The 21369-nt window shown below is 27.9% G+C and overlaps 1 protein-coding gene across 2 annotated transcripts in view; it reads right to left on the bottom strand.

Moving 5' to 3' along the window:
* Positions 1–21330, bottom strand: part of LOC107454063 (synaptosomal-associated protein 25) — a 33378-nt gene extending 12048 nt beyond the window's left edge. The window contains exons 1-8 of one of the 2 annotated variants that reach the window (XM_087149352.1): positions 21100–21249; positions 18056–18129; positions 13055–13096; positions 11897–11945; positions 10193–10241; positions 7705–7822; positions 5295–5426; positions 2312–2456 (exon numbers count right to left, since the gene is read on the bottom strand). In XM_087149352.1, the coding sequence (XP_087005478.1) occupies positions 2312–2456; positions 5295–5426; positions 7705–7822; positions 10193–10241; positions 11897–11908 (456 nt within the window). In that variant the 5' untranslated portion in view covers positions 11909–11945; positions 13055–13096; positions 18056–18129; positions 21100–21249. Of the gene's footprint in view, positions 1–2311; positions 2457–5294; positions 5427–7704; positions 7823–10192; positions 10242–11896; positions 11946–13054; positions 13097–18055; positions 18130–21099 lie in introns of both variants that reach the window. The other variant, XM_087149350.1, reaches the window with a different exon arrangement.
* Positions 21331–21369: the final 39 nt, after the last annotated feature.

Below are 21369 nucleotides of genomic sequence, written 5' to 3'. Positions count from 1 at the left end.
CGTAAGGTAAAGAATTGAATGATATTGTCCTGACTTTCTCAAATTTCTAAAATTTTCAGTCACTTAATTTCAGTCACAATAATTTCTTACATTTACTAGTTAATGTAAGTATTGAATATTTATATAAAAAATCCAATTTGGTGAAACAAAATGAATAAGGAAATTTTCTATCGACTATTAAAGTAAAAATGCAAACCACTTAATTTGACTTTAAAAACATTTTTTTAAAATTATTTTCTTACTTCTATCACACATAATTTGTGTAATAAAGCTAATGTGTAATAAAATGCTTTGACTGCATGCATTATTCTTAATGCAAATATAATCAAATAATGACAAATAATCACGTTTAGCTACCCCTTTTTTTCTAGTTCTACACTAATGCTTAATTACACCTAAAAATATTTATGAAATATAAGTTTTTTTTCAATGCAATAAAAATTAAACTATTTAAAAAAAATATTAAAAAATATTTAAAAAAATGTTTTATGCGGTAAGTTTTCTAATTTTTGAGAAAAAAAAGTCTGTTTTTGAATTTTTTGAATGAACAAATGAATTTTTTTCAAAAGTTGAAGCAATTATGAACAAGCAACTAGATCCAGTTTCACGAATGCATCCAGCAATCATAATTACAAAAAAAGAAAAAAAAAACAATTATGATTTTGCTTATATGTTTGCAGTTTCAATCAAAAGATTAATTTTTGCTATTGAACAGTAGAAAATAAAAAATAGTTTAATATTTAAAATTATTGGGCTTTGAGAGTTCTCTATTAAGCAATATTCTGGACCTAAAGACTTATAAGGATTTATCCACATCAAGCTAAAAAGAACATGTTTAAAATTATTTTAACATGGGTACTTTAACTTGACTCAAAAGTATTCACTGCACAGTATACATATACAGTAAAACCTCACTACAACAATATTTTGGGGACACAATAAGTTTTTTTTTTTAATATTTTAATGTTATTTATGCATTGACTATAAATGTTTTTATATATATTGCAAAAAATTAATTTGCAGAGTGTTAATTATGGTTAAATATTGAAATTCAGAAAATGAAATCACAAACATACCTAAAAACCATTTTTATTTAAAGTAATCTGATATTTTTGTTTATTCATTATTTTTTTTTTTTTTTACTGTCAAGTCAACAAACTAAGTATGCATTGAATCCAAAGCACGAAAATGATTTTTCCTTGTAAATGATGCTCCAACCACCCTCTACAGAAAAAATTCTCTTTCAGGTGTTAATGTGATGCTTGTGGTCATTTCTGACTCATGATAAGTTTTTAACATGAAGGAAATGAATTCAGATAGTAATGTTACATCTGTGACTTAAAGAGATAAAAGAGGCAATTCTAAGAATCAAAGCTCTTGGTGTGGTCAGCAGTGAATCTTCTCTTGTCGGAAAAGATGGAAAAAATGACAAAAGATGATAAAATAAGATTTTTTACATTATTCAAACCAATAATAAATGGAGAAAATAAGGTTGAAATCTTTTGGGGGGAAATCGTTTTACAGGGGTTTATTGCTTCAGAGAATATCGTAATATTGAGAGGAGCAGGACATAAATTCATATTCAAGTTCGTCGGGACCATGAAACATCGTAATAAAGGGAGTTATTGTTTTATTGGATATCGCAGTAGCGAGAGTTCACTGTATATATATATGTAACATCTAAAATACTATCTTAATAAAATTGAAAGGATCTTGAAACTAAACTTAAAAAGAATTATATTTTATTCGTAGACAAGCTTTTCTGATCAATGAGAACATTAAATAATCTCTTTCTCATAAGTAACTAAGCTCTTCGCGTATATATTAAGTTTCATTGAATAGCGATGAAATCCTTACTTATAAAATAAGTCCATACTGCACAGTAAAATATCTTAATGAAGCCGAATTCCTATTAAAATCAAGAATTATATGATCTTGTGGCGCCAATTATAACAAAGAAGTCTGGATATTATAGATCACATGACATGAATGACTAATTATATGGTACACATAAAAAAAACGCACTTATCTTTTGGAAATGATACTGTAAACTTGTATCCAGGAGCTCTGCTCCATGTATATAATTTGTAAATAGATTTTTCTTAACTATTTTTCTCAATAAATGATTCATAAAAAGTATGGATTTATCCTTTCAAAAAATGACTGCAAATTAATAATCAGAAGAACAACTGTTAGAAAATTAACTTTAATCTATTATGATTAAATAAAAAACTCGGATCGAAAGTTATGCAGGAAATGCGAGAGGATGCATTATATATATATATATATATATATGGTCACAATAACTTACTTTCATATTGATTCTGTCAACTTGTACATTCTGTGAATCAATCTCATTGCCCATATCAAGTGCCATATTTTTTAGATTTCCAAGCACTGAACTCACTTGCTGCATATTTTCTTCCATTTCATCTTCTCTCGCATCATTTGTAATTCTACAAAATACAATTTGTTTAAAAGAATTGCAAATCTAAATGCAACTTTAAATCAAAAATATATAGTGGATTTCATTAGCCAGGGTGCGTAGCCAAATTATTCAACATAAAATAAGCACCTTTTAAGCACTTTAAAAAATATCATAACTAGGCAGGGCTGGAAAATTTTTGACAATTGACAGTTTTATCTTGTTTTAACCATGTCAAAAAAAAAAAAGCTTTTGGCACTTTTTGACAATTGTCAAAAATCATGAAATTTTGAATCATGTAAAACAGGGTTGGGTTTTTGATGTCAAAAAGTGGTTTTTGACATGACAAGGGTATAATACTGGTTTAAACCGTCAAAAACCCGTCAAAAATGTCAAAAACTGAAGTTTGCCAAGAAAATATATAAACTTCAAAACTACCAACAGTTGCCATGCATTAGATTGAAATTTAGTTATACTATAGGTAATCAGCAGGTTTTAAAATATTTTTTAATTAAAATTAAGGTAAAATAACAGATTTAAAATCTCAGAAATTTATATTCAAATGCATGTACAGAAAAATTTTGCACAAAAATTGTTTAAATATTTATATTTAAAAAAAAAATTTTTTTTTTGATACTTAAGAAAATTAAAAGTTTATTACTATGCATTTTTGACATATAAGGAACATATAACTAATATTTATAAGGAACTTACAAGTTATGTTGTATAAATACAAACTTGATACAAGTGTATAATTTTTTTTTTTTTAATGTTATACGGAATATCTTTATTATCCAGTATGTTAATTTGAATTTAAAAGTAGTTATATTTATGAATAATGATAAATATAATTCATATTGTTTATTATATTTATTTATAATTATTACACTTATCATTTTAAAAACTTTTTATCTCTTAATTTTTTTTCTCCACTTGTATTAAGAATACAAATAATGCATATCTTGAAAGCAAGAAGTAATTATTCAACAGCTGAATATTTAGATATTCAACAAAACTATATCGTATTCAGCAAAATGAAATTCACAAGTATTTGGATAAACTAAATTTTCAGCATAGTAAATGAATAGGCTGAATATACTGTAAATCGACACTAACTACTCTGTGTATTTAACAGAAAGCACTTAAATTTGTATTGTCTTATGTTAAAAAGATTATTAAGAAGATTTAAAAGAATATTAAAAAGATTTTTCTTTAAAAGAAGATGTCTAATGTACAAAACTGCTAATGTTTATCTTTAAAAATGTCTAATTTTTAGTATAATCTATACTATACGCTAAATTTGGTTATAAATAAATTTCTTAATAATATAACTGCAGATTTTCAATAACACATGAAAATGAATACATAATATTACAAAAGATGTGAGTTTTAAGTACAAGATTTTGGTTACTATTCAAAATATAAGTGTTTCTTCAAAATTTTAAATTTATTTTTTCTAGAACATATTTAGAAACACTATCCCTTATAAAAAATATATAAATTTTATGTATTAATTAAATTTCACATATGAATATAGGTTTTTGACATTTTCGACAGAGAGGTTTTTGACGTGACGGTTTAAACCGTGGTTTAAACTGTCAAAAACTGTCACATGTCAAAAACCTGCCAACCCTGATGTAAAATGAATGGCGTTTTCATACGCTACGGACTGACAATGCGCCGAAATAGATTAGGGTTGAATTAATTGTGAAAACGTTGAATAGAACAATGTGAATTGTGTCTTTTTGCATAATTCGAAGGGAAAATCAACATAGTAAAGGAAAAATCTCATTTTGAAAAAGGTAAATTAAGCACTTTTTAAAAACACCCAATGAAAAAAGCACCTTTAAGAGCTTTTAAAAAACGAAAGTAAGCACATTTAAGCACTTTTTAAGAACGCTACGCACCCTGATTAGCAGAAATTGACATACTATAAAATTATCTTTTGAAACTGAATTGTGTCTTCCTTGCAGATAACTAAATATTGCTTCAAAATTTTGCAAAATTTAACGCAGCCATAATCTGAGTCAACCATTAGGTTTCAAAAAATAAATAAAGCTGATTGGCACAAATTCACACCTCATGAAAATTTTCCAAAATTAGATTATATCTGAGTTAGCGTGATAGCAGAAGATCTAATTTATCTTGAAATTCGATTTGTTTTTCATACACGATAAAGCAAATTATTATCTTGTTTTAATTTATGAAAATATCTTTCAAAGTTTTATAAATTTTAGGTGAGTTAAAATAATCACGATTATTGTTTGCATACCTGAAAAAATATTTTGAACCATTGGACGAACTGAGGTCAATATTATATGCTACAAAATAGTTTTAATGGACTTTTTAACATTAAACCATCAATTGATTAAAATTTTCCGCGTGAAACCTGAAATCTCGTTAAATCAGAGCTCACAATAAACCAGTTAGACTGCATATTACAAAATATTATTTTAGCACCACAAAAATGTAGCTTTTTAATCACACAACACTCATCTTTTTAATGCTTTCTTTTAGAACATCAAGTTTCAAATTATTCACAATTTATGCATCGATGACGATCTTCAACCACACAAGAATATGCTTGATAACATTTATAAAAAAAAAATATTTAAAAGCTTCTTTTTCTTAAAAAAATGAGAAATAAATAATACATTTAAATACAGTTTAGTTAACAAAAATTTTTTTTAAAAAAAGAAAGCTTACTGTAAGAAGAAAAAAACGAAACTATTACGACACATGAATTTCTGCCCCTCAAGTTTAGAATTGAATCGGTGAAAAACAATTTTTACTTTGCTACGCGGAAGAAAAAAAATCTTTCACAATTTTGAAGTTGGATAAGAAAAGAAAAAATAAGAAAAAAAAATACCTGGAAACGAATGCACCACCAGTTGGACCAGCACCATTTCGGTTGTCAACTACTCTAGCAGGTTGAGAATTGATGATTTTTCCATCCTCATTGCTTCGCCAAGCACGTGAATCATCCCGGAAATCTGCCGCCCTGTTATAAAGGAAATGAAAGAAATTTCTTTACCATATACAAAAAATGAGTGTGACACTCTCCGAGAAAAGGCTATAAGTTTTTAATATGTGTTAGTTTTTGATGTTTAAACTGTGGACTAACTGCCACATCATAAATCTAAAAAATTGCATTTTTAAACTAAAGGCCAGAAAATAAAAGGATTTTATCTGAAAATATTAGAAGTTTGTATTTTTTGTAAATGTATGTTTTTGGGAATGCTGAATACCAATCCACATTTTGTGGTCAAAATATTTTTTTGGTAATACACTTTTCCAGGAAATTTTTTTTGCGTATAACTCTCTTTTTCAGGTTTAAAATAAACATTTTCTGATACTATATTTCAAAACTAGAGAAAATTTCTTACACAATCTCAGTGGTGTACATAGACTTTGGTGCGCCCTCTACAAAATTTATAGATAAGCCCTATGTTAAACTTCACTCAATTGTTTTGAAATTATAATATGGAAAAAAAACAATATAAAGATACTTTCATGTATTTATTATCATTCATTTTATTTTAATTTAAATTATTAAGGAATTGATGGAAAGGCAGAATTTAAAAAAAGAACTAAATTAGAACATTATGTACACTTACTACATTAAAATGTAATTCTTCTTAAGATCACGTCATACTGCGGAAGAAAATTTTAGTCGCAAATTCCCTTCATTACTGATTTAAAATTTAGAAAAAAGTGAATTCAGACAAACCTAGAGTAAGGCATGAAGTTTCAAATACTGAAAAGAAAATTTTAAACTAAACAAAAGAAAATAAATAATGAGATGATAACTTAGGATTAAGCAAAGGAGAAGTTCTCTTCTAATAATTTGTTTGCATTTTAATGTTTTGAAGTATTTTTCTCAGAAATTGAAACTTTATGATTTACTCTAGTTTTATCAGAACTCACTTTTCTTTCTTTCAAATAAGTAATGAAGGAGAAAGAGAATTTTCAACAAAACGTTTCTTCCACGGTAAAGCATCCTCTTAATATGGGAAAATAACTCACCATCTTACAATAATTATATTCAAAGTTTAATTAAGGGTTGTTATTATTATTAATAAAGTGAATTAAAAAAATATCTTATAAAAGAAAAAATATTCTTATTTTAATTCATAAAGAAAGGCTGCACAACCCTTACTTGAATGAACGGCTGCATGAACCAAGGCTTGTAAAGCCCTTATCCAGGGCTTTAAAAGTACCTAAACATGATGACAGCAATTCTGGTAATTTAAATACAAACATACGTACTTCAGACACAATTCTTTTTACAGGTCAACTTAGTAAAATATTTGCACGAAATTAAATTTTTAAAAATTATTATACAGTGAAACCTCTTGGGAACAACCACTCTGGGCTACATAGAAAAATGGTCGTTAATGGAGGTTGGTCGTTTTTAGGGCATACCTGCCAACATTGGAGAAATAAAATAATGGAGATTTTACTAGCGGCATTATTTAGCCTACGAGTAAAGATACGATACATCATGTATAATTATGTAAGTCAAAAAGAGAAATAATATAAGCACTTACATTCAACGAAGTAAAAAATATGTATATAAATCTTAATCTAAAGAAGACTTTTTTACACTATTATTTATAATTACTCAAACTATAAACACTCAACATACTGTGGTACTGGCAATTGCACTATCTGTTGAGAAATAAGAGATATTTTTACCATCAGCGGATATTTTATCACCAATTTTTTTTCTTTTTTAAAAATTCTTCAACAAATACGGAAAAATTTGAGAATATGCTGGTGAACAGGAGATAGTTGTAAAATACAGAAGACTTGGCAGGTATGTTGAGGGTTACCTCTATCGACTTCAAAATGTTATCAAAGGTAAAGATTATTTTGCAAGCAAATTTAAATTTATTCAGTGTCATTTCCTTGGAGTGGAAACACCACTTGTGTTGATGTCATGTAAACTGGATTGATGAATAAAATTTAGCATAAATAAAAATAACCTCCTCTGATATAATCGTGTAAAAACAAATTTACCAATTATGGAGGATAAAACTATTTCAAATAAAGACATAATGTTTTTTGCTTAAATTTGCAATTAAAATGAAAATCACAAATTGTTATAATACTGAATTAAAAATATTATAACATATTAAAAATATCAATATTTTAGAAAACCTGTGTAAATGAGAAGCATTAACTGCTGAAAAAACGATAAAAAAATTCTTATATATGAGATGAAACTGGCACAATCTTCTTTCAATTTTAATTAAATATCAGTGTGTATTACTTACTTTGCACAGGGACAAACACATAATCCACAACACTTTTCCATTCCAGTGAGATTCTTTTCGGCCTCCCTCATGTCTGTGTGAATGACATCCATATCCTCCTCAATTCTATCCAGTTGCTCTGAAATTAACAAAGTCATAAAAAATGAGTTATTTCAAAATCATTTTAAGACTTACGAGACATGTTAGATATACTGTTATAGGTCTAAGATATGGTTTTAAGTGCATATTTTTAATAATTTGAGGATGAGTTTCGGAGCGAAGCCAGAGGTAGGAGGTGGAGTTACGAAATTTCGGAAATTTAAGCAAGTAGATTTTAACAAGTGATGAAGATGTGAATCTGCAAAGAACTACTTCCAATGTCATCTCAGCTATTGAACACTAAATTATATAATTTTTGATGTTGGCAGATTGTTTATTACGTAAACCAGATACATGTCTACCCTTATAGCAAAAACTCTCCAGAATGGTGTTGCAGATTCTTTTTCATCTATGTTATATTTTTAAAAAGCGAACAAATGAATGTGGGGAAAAACGCATTTTAAAACATCTCTATACTTGTTTCAAATCAAATTATAAAGCTGAGTTGAGAGAATGTCCAAAGAACAGAAAGTAATGTTTTTTTTATAGAGTTTAACTTAAATTTAGACAACATTAAGTGGTTTCAAGAATCTCATAATTGCCACATGTATATTGGATTAGGCTAAATTTTTACGATGAAAATCACTATCTGACTGTGTTGAAGCTTTCAGTTAAATTTAGATACACTGAAGGTAGGTAGGTATTTTATTTACATCCCACTAAAGCTACGCAATGGGCTATTGGAGACAGCCTGAGAAACAACCCTGAGGATGATCTGAAGACATGCCATCGCAATTTTTGATCCTCCGCAGAGGGGATGGCTTCTCCCCTTTGGTAGCATGCACGTGAGGTAGAGCACCTTATGGTAGAATAGTTTAAAGAGGACCGATATTGCGCAACCTCAGCAGGTTGATCAAAGTGGTCACTCACCTGAATACTGACCTCAGCCAGTGATGCTTGACTTCAGTGTTTTAATGGGAACCGTGTGTTTACGATAAGTCCACCGGGGAACTAAATACAAAAAGATGGTGCTGCAGATTCAAAGCGTAAATTCTGCTTTTGTTTACAGTCTTTAGTCCGAACAAAGGTGAGAATGGAGATGTTTTTAAAAAAATTACAGAAAAGTAGGTGATGAAGCTATTACAATTTTATTGGTAATATGGCATATTATTTGCAGACAAAGTAGACATATTAACATCCAGACAATTTTTAACAATTAAACTAACACTACAAAAAATACAATTTCAATCCACTCGATTCTATACGGTACCTTCTCATAGATGAAGGTCGACATGGTCGATAACTACTTTTCCTACATTGGTGACCCGGGCGTGATGTGAACATGCCTCCCTAGACAGAAACTCCCACCTCGATATGAACATCTTTATCTTGACACTCATGCCCATTTCGATATGAATTCGCCTACTTAGATGGATGGTCCACATTAAACAGTTGACTTGCTAGTTGTGACTGCGACATTGTCCTCCTGCTTCTCAGTCTCGATAACACACAACGTATTCACTAGACTGCTAAAGGCAACACAGGAGCGTCCTCAACCGTGAACTTAATACTGCTCTCGCGATCAGCACTCAAAAGTACTGTGATCTTAATACAGCTCCCCCGACATCTCACAAAACAGCAATGCATCAACTAGTGGTATCATTTCATCGAATTCTATCACAGATATAATTCTGGTGGGGGAGAACTGTAGTGTAAACTACCACAACAAAAAATACAATTCTAATTCCCTAGTATATAAGACATGTTAACTCGATTCTATGGTGGGGTACCTTTTCCTAGATGAAGGTTGACATGGTCAATAACTACTTCCCCCAAATATTTGATCTTTTTTTTTAAATGAAAAATTAATATAATCACCCAGGTAATTTGGCCCTTCGCTACAAAAACTTTTTGTTACACCCTTAACTATTTATAGTAACATTTAAAAAAGCAGAAAATTGTTTATATTTTTAACATAAGTATAACTGAAAAAATGTTCATGTATTACATAATTTGTTTAACTGAGATATGCTAATTACTAAATTATCAATTTGATTTTTTTCTTTATTGAAAATCAATATTAACTGTAAATTAATAAATGATAACTTACAACAGATGATACATGACAACTACCAATGATGTTTTTTAAAGTTAAACAGCCTAATGTGTATTATTATTATTTTTAATTTCTGAAAAAAGTTCGAAAAATACTAAGATACATCTAATTATTTATATAGCATAGATATTAAGTAAACAAATATGAAAAAAAGAAAATTGAATATACAAATATGAAAAAAATTGAATTGTAACTTGTTGTCAAAAAGTTTCTTACGTTTTAGTCAATATTTTTTTTTCATTGTTACAATAAAATGAAATTAACTCAAGGGGTGAAACATGATAATAATCTTACCCCCTTGGTCATTTAACATTGTTATAGTTTTCATGCCAACCGCTTCACTCTAAAAACAAAATAAAATATACAAAAACAAATGAAAACTTATTGTGAAAAAAATCTATAAATAAATATAAACATAAACAAGCAAAATAATAAATAAATTAATATAAATTAATAAAAAAGGATAAAGAGTTGAAAAAAGTATTTTGTATGAGAATAAAGAATGAAACTAATTAGAATTCATGAAAAAATAAATTTTGGACAAAGCAAAATACTTGTTGATGACAATTATCCTACGAAACTTGAGCAATTAAGAGTATGTTGAAATAAAAGAAAAAGATACTTTTCTTTTGCTTTATTAAAGCAATGAAAAAAAGACCTTAATTCAAAATTGTAATAATGTGAATGAAATAAGAGGTGTATTATAAGTACAGCCCTGATAGTTTAGTCAGGAGATAAGTCAAAAGTGTGCACTCTTTAATACGATGTTTACTTTTTGTGCATTTTCGAAATATCATAACTCAAGAACCTTTCAACCAAATCAAACTGCACATTATAAATTCACAAAAAAACAATAGAATATAAATTTTTTATAAAAAAATAACATTTTAAAATGGTTGCAATAATATAAAGAAAAAACTCAGTTTAAATTTTCAATTCTTAAGAACTAGCACATTTTTGTTCCAAATGGGAACTTCTAATTTTAGGTTTTGTCATTCAAAATTACTAAAATTTAAAATTAGAAAAAAATTTGTATACCAAATAATTGACCATTAAATAAAATTATTACATAGTTTTTACATGGGATTATCTTAGGGTAATCAAATGTTAAAATTTTTTTGCAAATAACTTTCAATTTGCTAAAAAAATATGAGAGATATTAGGAATACAAAAAAGCCATTGTTGTGATGATTGTTATATTAAATAATTTGGAAATTAACATTAAGGGATCTGATTTAAACTGCTCTCTCAGCTTAAAATTTTGCAAAATTTTTTAGACTAAAAATTTTACCAATTGAAATTTTTTTTTTACCATTAGTAAAAATTATATTTTGCACAGGCTAATCTTTGGATAAATGAATTTTATAACTGTGTACAAACATTTTTAAATTTGCCGTAAGAGTTACTGAGATGGGGCAAAATACAATAAAATTAACGTCCAGGTTCAAACTTTCGACCCCCCACTCTGTTGACCAAAGTATTGAGAAGCATATTTCAGATTACAGCTATTTTCATGGTCTAAAATTCAAGTCAGTTAAAAAGAAAACCAGAAAAAGTATGTCCCGATGTCATAACTTATGCACCAGCAAGCACTAATTAATTAGCATAGTTGGGGTCAATTTTTTGAGACCATAAGACTAGCAGTTAGTATGTGAAATTCTGATGATCAGAATAAAAGTTATTTAGTGTGATAGTTTTTGCTCCCATAACAATTTAAGGATATATGAAAAAAGTGATGCTTTAGAATTCTAAAATTTATATGGTAAAGATATAACTGAATGTTGATTTCTGACAATTTGTTTTTTTAACAATTAAAATAAAGAAAAAAAAAAATTTTTTTTTTTAATTTAAAATTGAGAGAAAAATTAACATTTGGTTGATAAAAAGTAATTCTTTACATTTTGTAAGATCATAACAATCAGTACTTATGTTTTTAAGTAAACTATTAATAAGAACATTGAAAAATCAGAACAGTTATGGTAAAATTAAGCTTCTTACCTCCTTGCTCATCAAGAGCAACCAACGTTTGAATACCAGTATCCTTGCACTAGTAGCAGCATAATAAATAGTACACAGATACATGTTAAAACACAGTCTGTACTCAATTGAAAGCTTTTAAACTATTTTATTAAGAAGGGAAATACTTTCATATAAGCAGAACATTTCATTTTAAAAAAAACTTTAAACAAGGAAGTAAATAAAATCAGACATGAAAGATGCATGTAAAACATGTAAAACAGAATAAGATTTTCTGTAAATAACTGAAAATTCTCAGAAAAGCTCCTCATTTAATGACTTTTCCCAAAATCTGATGCCTTGCATAAAAAGATAAAAACAAATGCAATAAAAAAGGCAATGCATGTATAACACAAATCATTTTTGCAACAATATATACATGTTTTTGATTGACTTATCTACAATGAATAGTAACAGACATTTTTCGGCAGTATCATTGTAAAGATTCTATTTCAAAAACCCAGAATCAAAAAATTTATAGCAAAAAAATGTCTTCTATATTAAAAATACAAAAAGAGCATAAGTTTTTTGGAAGTGGAAAAGCAAAAATAAGCTCTATTATATTTTTGAATAAAAGGCTGCAATCATTACTTAAAATGTTATTAAAAAAATTTTCTCAGAAAAACGCAAATCAGAATTTTCGATGCTAAGTAATTTTTTTTCTTTTTATAAGCGTGAAGTTAGGGAATGACAGGAAATAAAAAGCCTGTGAAATTCATTCAATGCTTTTAAGTAAAAAGATGAGGTCAATTCACACATTGGATTGACCTATATGCCGGAAAATATGGGATACAAACTAGAAATTATTTTAAATTAGAAAGTTCACAATAAGAAAATTTTTAACAGATAACTAGTAACAAAAATTTTGTTTTAACCCACTGACGGTTTAGCAAATGGGCAAAATTGGTAGAATAATTCTCCCCAATACACTATTTCTCCATCTAATAACATGGAAAAACCGGTTTTGCTTTGAGGAGAAGACTGCAGGTTAAAGTACAACTTTTTATGTGCAGAACAGTCAGTGAGTTAATTTATATTACTCATTTAAATTTTAAAACAAACAATAAACTGGAAAAAAACCAGTACAATTGGCAGCTTTACATAGAGAAACAACTTTTAATAAACGAAAATAATAATTACCTCTTCAGCTAGTCTAACCATTCGCCGAGTGCTTTCTAGAGACTGGAAAGAAGAAAAAAAGAATAAACAGTGAGAAAAATAATTAGATACAAATTAAATACATATTTATTTAGTAACATAATAGCTAACAAACAGACAATAAAACATGCACCATAATTTGTAAAAATAGGTTTTGTAGTGGTTCAAAATAAAATCAGGACAATAATCGACTAAATATATATTATATATATATACAGGGTGATTCTAAAAAGATGGGCAAAATTTTAGGAAGTGATAGTACAAACCCAAGCAAACAATTTTTATCAAAGAATGCATGGTCGAAAACAGAACGCAAAACCGCTAGAGGGCGTCAAAGTTTATAATCTAATATGAGGCAAAAACACACAAAGAACGAGGAAGTTATAAAAGTAAATTTAATGGCATGTGCTTGTAATAAATGTTCAAAACAGTGGCCGACAGCAGCTATGCACGCAGTACAACGGTGAAGAAAAGATAAGCGAACATTTTGAAACACAAACTTTCCCTGCAGCGGACGAAAGCTTGGCGACAAGTAACGCAGCGCAGTAACTCGCAACAGGAATGGAGCTTTTATGTTTGCATCAAACAACTTTCCAAATGCGCCAGCACCTTTGCATTTTGTTTTCGACCATGCATTCTTTGATAAAAATTTTTTGCTTGGGTGTGTACTGTCACTTCCTAACATTTTGCCCATCTTTTTAGAATCACCCTGTGTATATATATATATATATATATATATATATAATTCAGGAAATTTTTTGGCATGGTTTATAATTATGGCATTTTAAATACATACATATTAGATTATTTTAAAGAAGGGGCAACAAACAAATAAAAAAATAGCGCAATTAACAGCTTTGAACATTCTATTTTGTGCGGCATATTTCTTTAAACTTAAAAAAAAAAGGGTAACACTTCTTTAAAAACGACAAAGATTTGAAGTGTGTTGCTACTAATACCATAAAAAAATAAGTGAATTACCCCTAAATTGAATGGCTTTTATTAAAAACTTTATAATAATCACCAAAAAGCATTCTCTACAATTTGAAAATAGAATGTAATACAAGGTTACTTCATATTTTTAGACAATTAGCGAAAACTAAGGATTTTTATTTGATACCAAAATTATGCAAAATTAAAAGCAAGACATTAATTCATTACACAGACAGAAGAATGACAAATTCAGATGAAAGAGGCGTGGGGCTCAGCGAGGAATTTTCAGTTCGCTACTGTTACAATAACATAACAAAACCGCCATAAAGAAACCAAAATAACACACAATAATCTTGAACAATAACAAATAATGTTGAGTCTCTTAAACAACTCCAATAGTTGCAGATCATTTTCGAAATTAGAAAAAAATAGTTCATTTATAACAGACGGTAAAATGACAATATTTTGTAGAATATAAACCACACTAAGGTTAAATTTTACATTAGCCATATTTTGGAATTAAGCAAGGTTAGTTTCTTTTACTTAAAAATAAAGAAATTGTAATATGGCACAAAGGTTTTATTTATTTAAAATCACCTGCAATATCATTAAATATTTTTTTTAACAACCAATTTTTTATTATTCTATTTTTCAACTTCTATTCTTTGATACAAATAATTACATTAATACCACTGCTTTTAAGGTATCACTTTTATATGATTGATTCTCTACGATTTGATTAAAAATTACAGAGTTCAATCAATACGAAATCATTATTGGAATTTGGATGTAAGTCAAAAAATGGTTACATTACAACAAAACAAGTGATTTATATTTACTGAACATTTAACTTTCTTGTTAGAAGTAAATCCTGTAACATCATTAAGGAAGCAGAAATGAAAATTTAAAACATTTCCGAAAAAATTTTTTTTTTTAATTTTATCAAAAATCTGATAAAACCCAGATTTTTGATGAAAATTATTAATAAGCTTGGATTTTTTTTAAAAAAAACTTTGGATTTTTTTCAAACCCTGCGACAAAATGCTAATAATCAGGACAATATGGGACAGAATATTTTTAATCATAAAAAATCAAGAGCATAAGGACAACTACACAAGACCAGCATGATTAAATTTAATATTTTTCATAAAAGAAACAATTTTAATGGACATAAAATATGCAGTTCTAAAACTGAGATTATATGTTTGTAAAATACAAAATCATTACTTGAATTTGGAAGTCGAAATTATTAAACAATATGGAATATAGTTTAGAAGCAAACTTAATTAGATTGAATTGATAACAAATTAAAATTTACTAATTAATTCAAGGTGAACCAATTTAAATCACTTAATTTATTATTATTTTTAAAAAAGTCATTGATTTAAAAGAAAGATATTCGGAGCTCTGAATATATAACAGCTCTGAAATAGATAATAGGTCTGAAATAAACAATAGCTCTGAATAGATAATACATCTGAATATCTTTTTTATTTAGGTGAGGGGTATTTGCCTGAGGCTCTGAATTCTGAGACCTCAGCGTCATGTGACAGAATTAGGTTTAAGATAATAGCAATTGGTCACATGCATCTAAATACTGTTAAAACTGTCAAAAACTGGTTCAGACAGTAAAAATCCTAAAAACGACAGTCAGGGAATCAGAATACAAGTGCTTTTGTAAGTAAACATTAAAGTATAAGGATAAATAAATCTATGACTCTATACTAATATATTAATCCAGGCGTAAAACTCACGGAATAAAAAGTAATCAGTATTGAAGTAAAGGCTGTTTATAAAATATATTATCATTCAGTCAGCATAATCTCCGGCAACTTTTTTTTTTGTCAATCTAAATTTTCTTTGAAACGAATAATAAAATTTGATATCTACTATGTGCTAATACACAACTAATTTTAAATTGTATTGTTAAATAAGTTTTCTTATAATAAAAAACTGGTTTTACACAACATAAATTGACTTATCAGCAGTAATTGGGTACAGATTTCTTCATGATTTTTAAAATCTTGCACAATTTTTAATAACATGTCTCAAAACATGAAGCTTGCATTTGAGTAATGACATTTTGACACACTTAATTTGTGATGATTTTATTTAAATCCACGCAGTATTCGGTTCTTCAGTAGTACAGTACAGAATCCGTTATCCGGAAAACCAAAAAACCGGAACGATATTCAATAAATTTTCCCGCCATTTTTAAAAAAAAAATTTTTAATTCCTCATAAGATTTTAGGATTTTTCTTTTTTTTTTAAAGATGTTCACCTTACCATCATTTTGGAAATAATCATTCGTCTATTACTTCATCGTTTTTTCTTCTTTTTAAGATTATTTCCTAAAAAAAATTTTTTTTTAGTTGGGTTTAATAATAAAAAAAACGGCTTTTTGTAGCGATTCAGAAAACCGGAAAAATCAGTTATCCGGAATAGCGATGGTTCCGATCGTTCCGAATAATCGATTCCCTACTGTATTACAATGGGTTGCAGCATAAATTTTAACATCCTGACTTTCGAATAAGACAATTGTCACAGTAGCAGAATCGCGGCGGCATTGTTACAGAGTTCTTGCAGAAAGACTTTTCCATTAGAAAGCACGAAATTTAGATTTTCTTTTCTGCAAAAATTTTCAATTTTTTTTTCTTCTCTAAAATTACATTTAAAATATGCTTTTTTGCACATAAGAGGGAAAAGAAATGTTCGTGTTTTTTCGATTCTTATCTGAGAAAAATGAAAAATAAAGAATACTGAAGCAAAAAATTTCTTTTCTGCAGAAATGTTACAAAGATTATTTTCCTCCACAATTACATTCAAAAGATGCCTCTTTCACGCATCAGAGGGAAAGAAATGCTCGTGGTTCTTTTTATTCTTATTTGAGAGAAAAAAAAATTGATTTCCTTTTCTTTCACAGATTTTAAGAGTTTTTTTGTGTGATGATTTACGAAATGCTAAATAATAAGAGTGTTTATCTCTTACAAAATGTGAGAATATTGAATTATGATATTAGAATGAAATAATATTACATATTCATTTAAATAAAAAATACATAAAATTTCATTAAATCCAAATAGGCCCATGATATTAGAATTAAAAAATATTACATATTCATTTTAAAGAAATACATAATTTTATTTGTATCCAAATAGTTTTTTTTTTTTTGCAAATACTATGTTTTGGCTAATTAATAACATATATATTAGTTATTATTAAAAGTATCTTAGAAAGGCTTGTAGCAGAAAGCCCATAAAAATTCTGCCAGCGGAATAATTGTAAAATTAGCAGATATTTCAAATCATACACATGCATGACTCGTAATAGGCCCATGATATTAGATTTATGTTTAACTTTGGGATATTTGTGAATGATCCCTTCCATTTTAACCTTAAGATTTATATACAGTGTTTTCACTACAGCGCGAGAATCTGGCATATTTTTTTTTCTTTCTCGCATTAAAAAAATTATTACTGAGAGAAATTCACGCATTTCTCGCATTTTGGAAAAAGCTTCGAATTACACCATTTAGAATGTTTACCTGTTTCACTTTTCTTCCTGGGTCTTTCATTATTTTCAACATCTGTCCCGTTATCTAGCTTCCCTATTTACCAGCAATGTTTAGAACCTTTTCAAACAACAGAACACAACCACAGAACCCCTTTCAGAACACATTGTTTACTGTAGGTAAGGTTTCTTCATGTAAGACGTTCAAATTTTTATGCACTAATGTAAGCTGGACAAATACCTTGTAAAGGCAAAATCTTCTATGATGATGCACCAAAAATATTCAATGCTTTAAAAAATCGAAGACATTAAAAATGCATTATGATTAAAGACATGATTTTTTTTTCTTTTCAGTTTTTAGAAATCTCACTTAACTTTTTGAAATCTCACCCTGTTTTTGAGAAAGGGTGAGAAATTCTCACCCATTTTTTTTCTATGATGAAAACACTGATATATATCACAACAAAGTTAATAATAATCCTTTATATTAAATTTATTTATGATTAATTTTACTATTGTTAAAAAAATTAAAATAATTACATCATCTGTAATTTGGTTTGCCTTCATTTGAAGGACTTCAAGTTCGGTTGGACCACCAGCTGACATCTTCTCTCCTGTAAAAAAAAAATAAATGCAATCTTTTATACAAACATAAAATGAACTAACATAATAATAAACAAGTTACATACAAAAAAATATATAGTAAAATTAAAAAAATCATTTTGTCAGAACAAGCAGTCGGTGAAATTACACCAACAAAGTGCCTTCAACAGCACTGTCTGTCAAGCTATCATCAGCAATATCAAATAAACCAAAGTAACAAAAAGAACACCTTCAATTATAAAAATAGTTGTTAAGTCTTAATTTCAGTATTTATGGACTTACCTACAACATAGTTAATAATATTACTGTCATGAATTAATTATCAACACATAAAACTGGTCAATAAATGCATTAAATTGATATTTCAATAATTTTTTTTTTAAATTTTAGGAATCACATTTAAATTACAACATTTTTTTTTTTTTATTATTGGTATGAAACAAAAAAATCCCTAAAATAATTTGGGAGAAATTATTGAATACACTTTTTAATATAATTCTATGAGGAGTGATTTCCATATCATGATCTGCGAGAAAAAAAACACCAAATCTTGAAAAAACTTTAAAAAAAAAAAAAAAAAAAAAACATCACAAAAAGGGACCAACTTGAAATTACAACTCTTTTTTTTAAAAACATTTAATATCGATATCTATTTGGCACCTAGTTTAATATCTATTTGGCACCTTGGCGATTATAGTTGGCATGACAGATCACAATAGGGAAATATCCCTAGCAATTAAATACCGTAAGATATTATAAATGTATTTTCACACAATAAACAGAGAAGGTACCATTCTTTTTATTATATAGATCAGGGGTTTCCAACTGTGCGGCCCTTGAAGCCTTTTTTTGTGGCCCACGAACTAAAATATATTAGTTTTCATTGCGGACAATTTTCTTAAAAAATCTAAAAGAGCTTAAAATACTTTTCTCGTCCAAAAAAAATCTAATTTTTTTGTTATGTGTGAAATTTAACATGTCAACGGTGCAAAAAAATTTATTTCTCTGGTTTTGCATCCAAGAAAATATTTATTTAAATACAAAAATAATCGTGTATGTTGCTCTTTTTTTATTTTGTTTTTTATATTTGTTTCTATTTTGCGAATATAATTTAGCATGTGCATATGAGAAATTCTCAGATTTAACTTTTAGAAACCACTCATTTTGTACGAAAATATTTACATTTGTAAATTTTAAAGTGCATAAAAGAGGGAATGAACATTATGTTTTATGAATATTATATGTAATGCTTGTTATTTCGTTTTTTTTTTTTTAATATTAAAAAAACTTTTATAAAAATCTGACAGCAATATTTAATGTTCCTTCAAACATAAAAGAGCCCTATATAAATTTTAATACAGTTGTGGAGTGCCATTTGACTGGTGTTTTTAATTGCGGCCCATGGCCTCGTAAGTTGTCAACCCCTGATATAGATGCTAAAAGTAGAAGCACCATAAACATTACCTCATTACATTGCATATCAAACTATATAAGCCTGGAAAGACCATATTAATAGAAATGTCAAGAGTACCTATTAATATGGTTTGATATGGAAATATTAATATGGAAAATTGAAGATGCCAGAAAGAGTGTGCTGCAAAAAATAGAACAGTTGGTCTAATGTTAAATCAATTAAGTATGGAGTTTAATCAATTTTGTGTGACAGGTTAAATTTTATTCCATTCTGCTTTCTAAAAAATAAAGCAAAATATAAAAATTTAAGCATGTATAATTATTATTTTCCTCCATAATTATTTCTACTGAAAGCAGAAATCGAAGAGAATGAAAATTGCAAAGGAAATAAATATTTATTACATTTAATAAATATAACACAATAACTTCTTGATTGATTTTTTAATCCTTTTAAATACTCTATTTCTACAGTGCCACAAGGAAGACGATTTAACCAAGAGTAACAAATTTAAAACACAGAGACGCCATTTTGGTAGCTTTAATCCCATATCGACTATATTAATTGGGGATGAACCTCACAATAACATTTCTAATTATCCAATAGACAATAATTTTTACAAATCAATTTAATTTTAGCTCATAGCAGAATGTTTCTCATAAAACAAGTATGGCTAAAAATGGTTTTTGCACCAATAATTCTTAATTAACTAAACCAAACTAAACAAGGAAAACTAAACCACTTAAGACACGAGATTTTAAAGATTACACTGAAAAATTTATAAGTTTCTTTTTTAATCCAAAAACAAATTACTGCACTTTTTTTTACTTCAAATTATACACTGTCTTTTTATTTTTTGTTCTACTCACAATATTGTGAACTTTAGAAATTTATATTTAAGGGTCCCACTTAAATAATCATCAAAAGATGCTAAAATAGACTGAATTTTCTAAGGTTAAGTCTTTCTTTTAGCTGTTCCCCAAGAAATATGGTCACTAACATTATCTTGAGTCACTACCATAGTGATAAACTAGAAAATAAAAACTGCAAGTTTCAATGCAAAAATTAAATTTTAATACGACCGGCATAGGGCCCTGGCCGAATGTCTACTACTTACGATGGCTTTGGAATGTCAGAAAGCAAAGAAACTGCTATCATCCAGGTAAAATTATGATAGTAATAAAGTAAGGTAATTTCTTGACTTTGATTCAATCTACATATATTTTTACCAGCAATGACTATTCAAATTTTTGTCTAGTTAATTATTAATAATAAGCATTGAAATTTTAAAAAATAAAATTATGCCGTTACGTTAAATGTTACTGCTGTCACAAATGAACACATTTTTATTCTATTAAATGATAGAAGTACTTGAATTCAACAATGACTCATGAAAACAATGATATTTCATAGGACAGATTTGAACCATAATGATAAATTATGAGCTAATATATTCGTCTTATTTTAAATGTAAAGATGTGACAATAAGGGGAGTAATTCACAGATAAAGGCATAGCACATAAACATAGTAAATTAACAATAATTAGTAAAAATGTTTCAAAACACATACAATTGATTATTTTGCCCCACAGATAAAACTACGGTGAGTCAATTAAAGGCTTTAATTTGGTTAAATAATTAACAAATACTGACTGTAAAGAATAAAATTAATATGAGAAAACAAAACACAGTTGTAGTGGTAGTAGTAATTTTACGATCCGTTTTGGGGCTCTTGTGGTTCATAAATGCGCTTGTCGCTCTCATAGATTTAAAGAGAAAAAGAAATGTTGCTTAGCAGCCGCCGTTAGTACGAAGCGTTGAAAGTTTCAAGCTTGTTTTA

The sequence above is a fragment of the Parasteatoda tepidariorum genome, chromosome 1, assembly GCF_982258835.1.
Source record: "Parasteatoda tepidariorum strain Cologne lab strain chromosome 1, Ptep-v5.0, whole genome shotgun sequence".
NCBI lineage: Eukaryota > Metazoa > Arthropoda > Arachnida > Araneae > Theridiidae > Parasteatoda > Parasteatoda tepidariorum.
The sequence above is the reverse complement of the archived record's forward strand: the minus strand, read 5'-3'. Positions and strand labels throughout refer to the sequence as shown.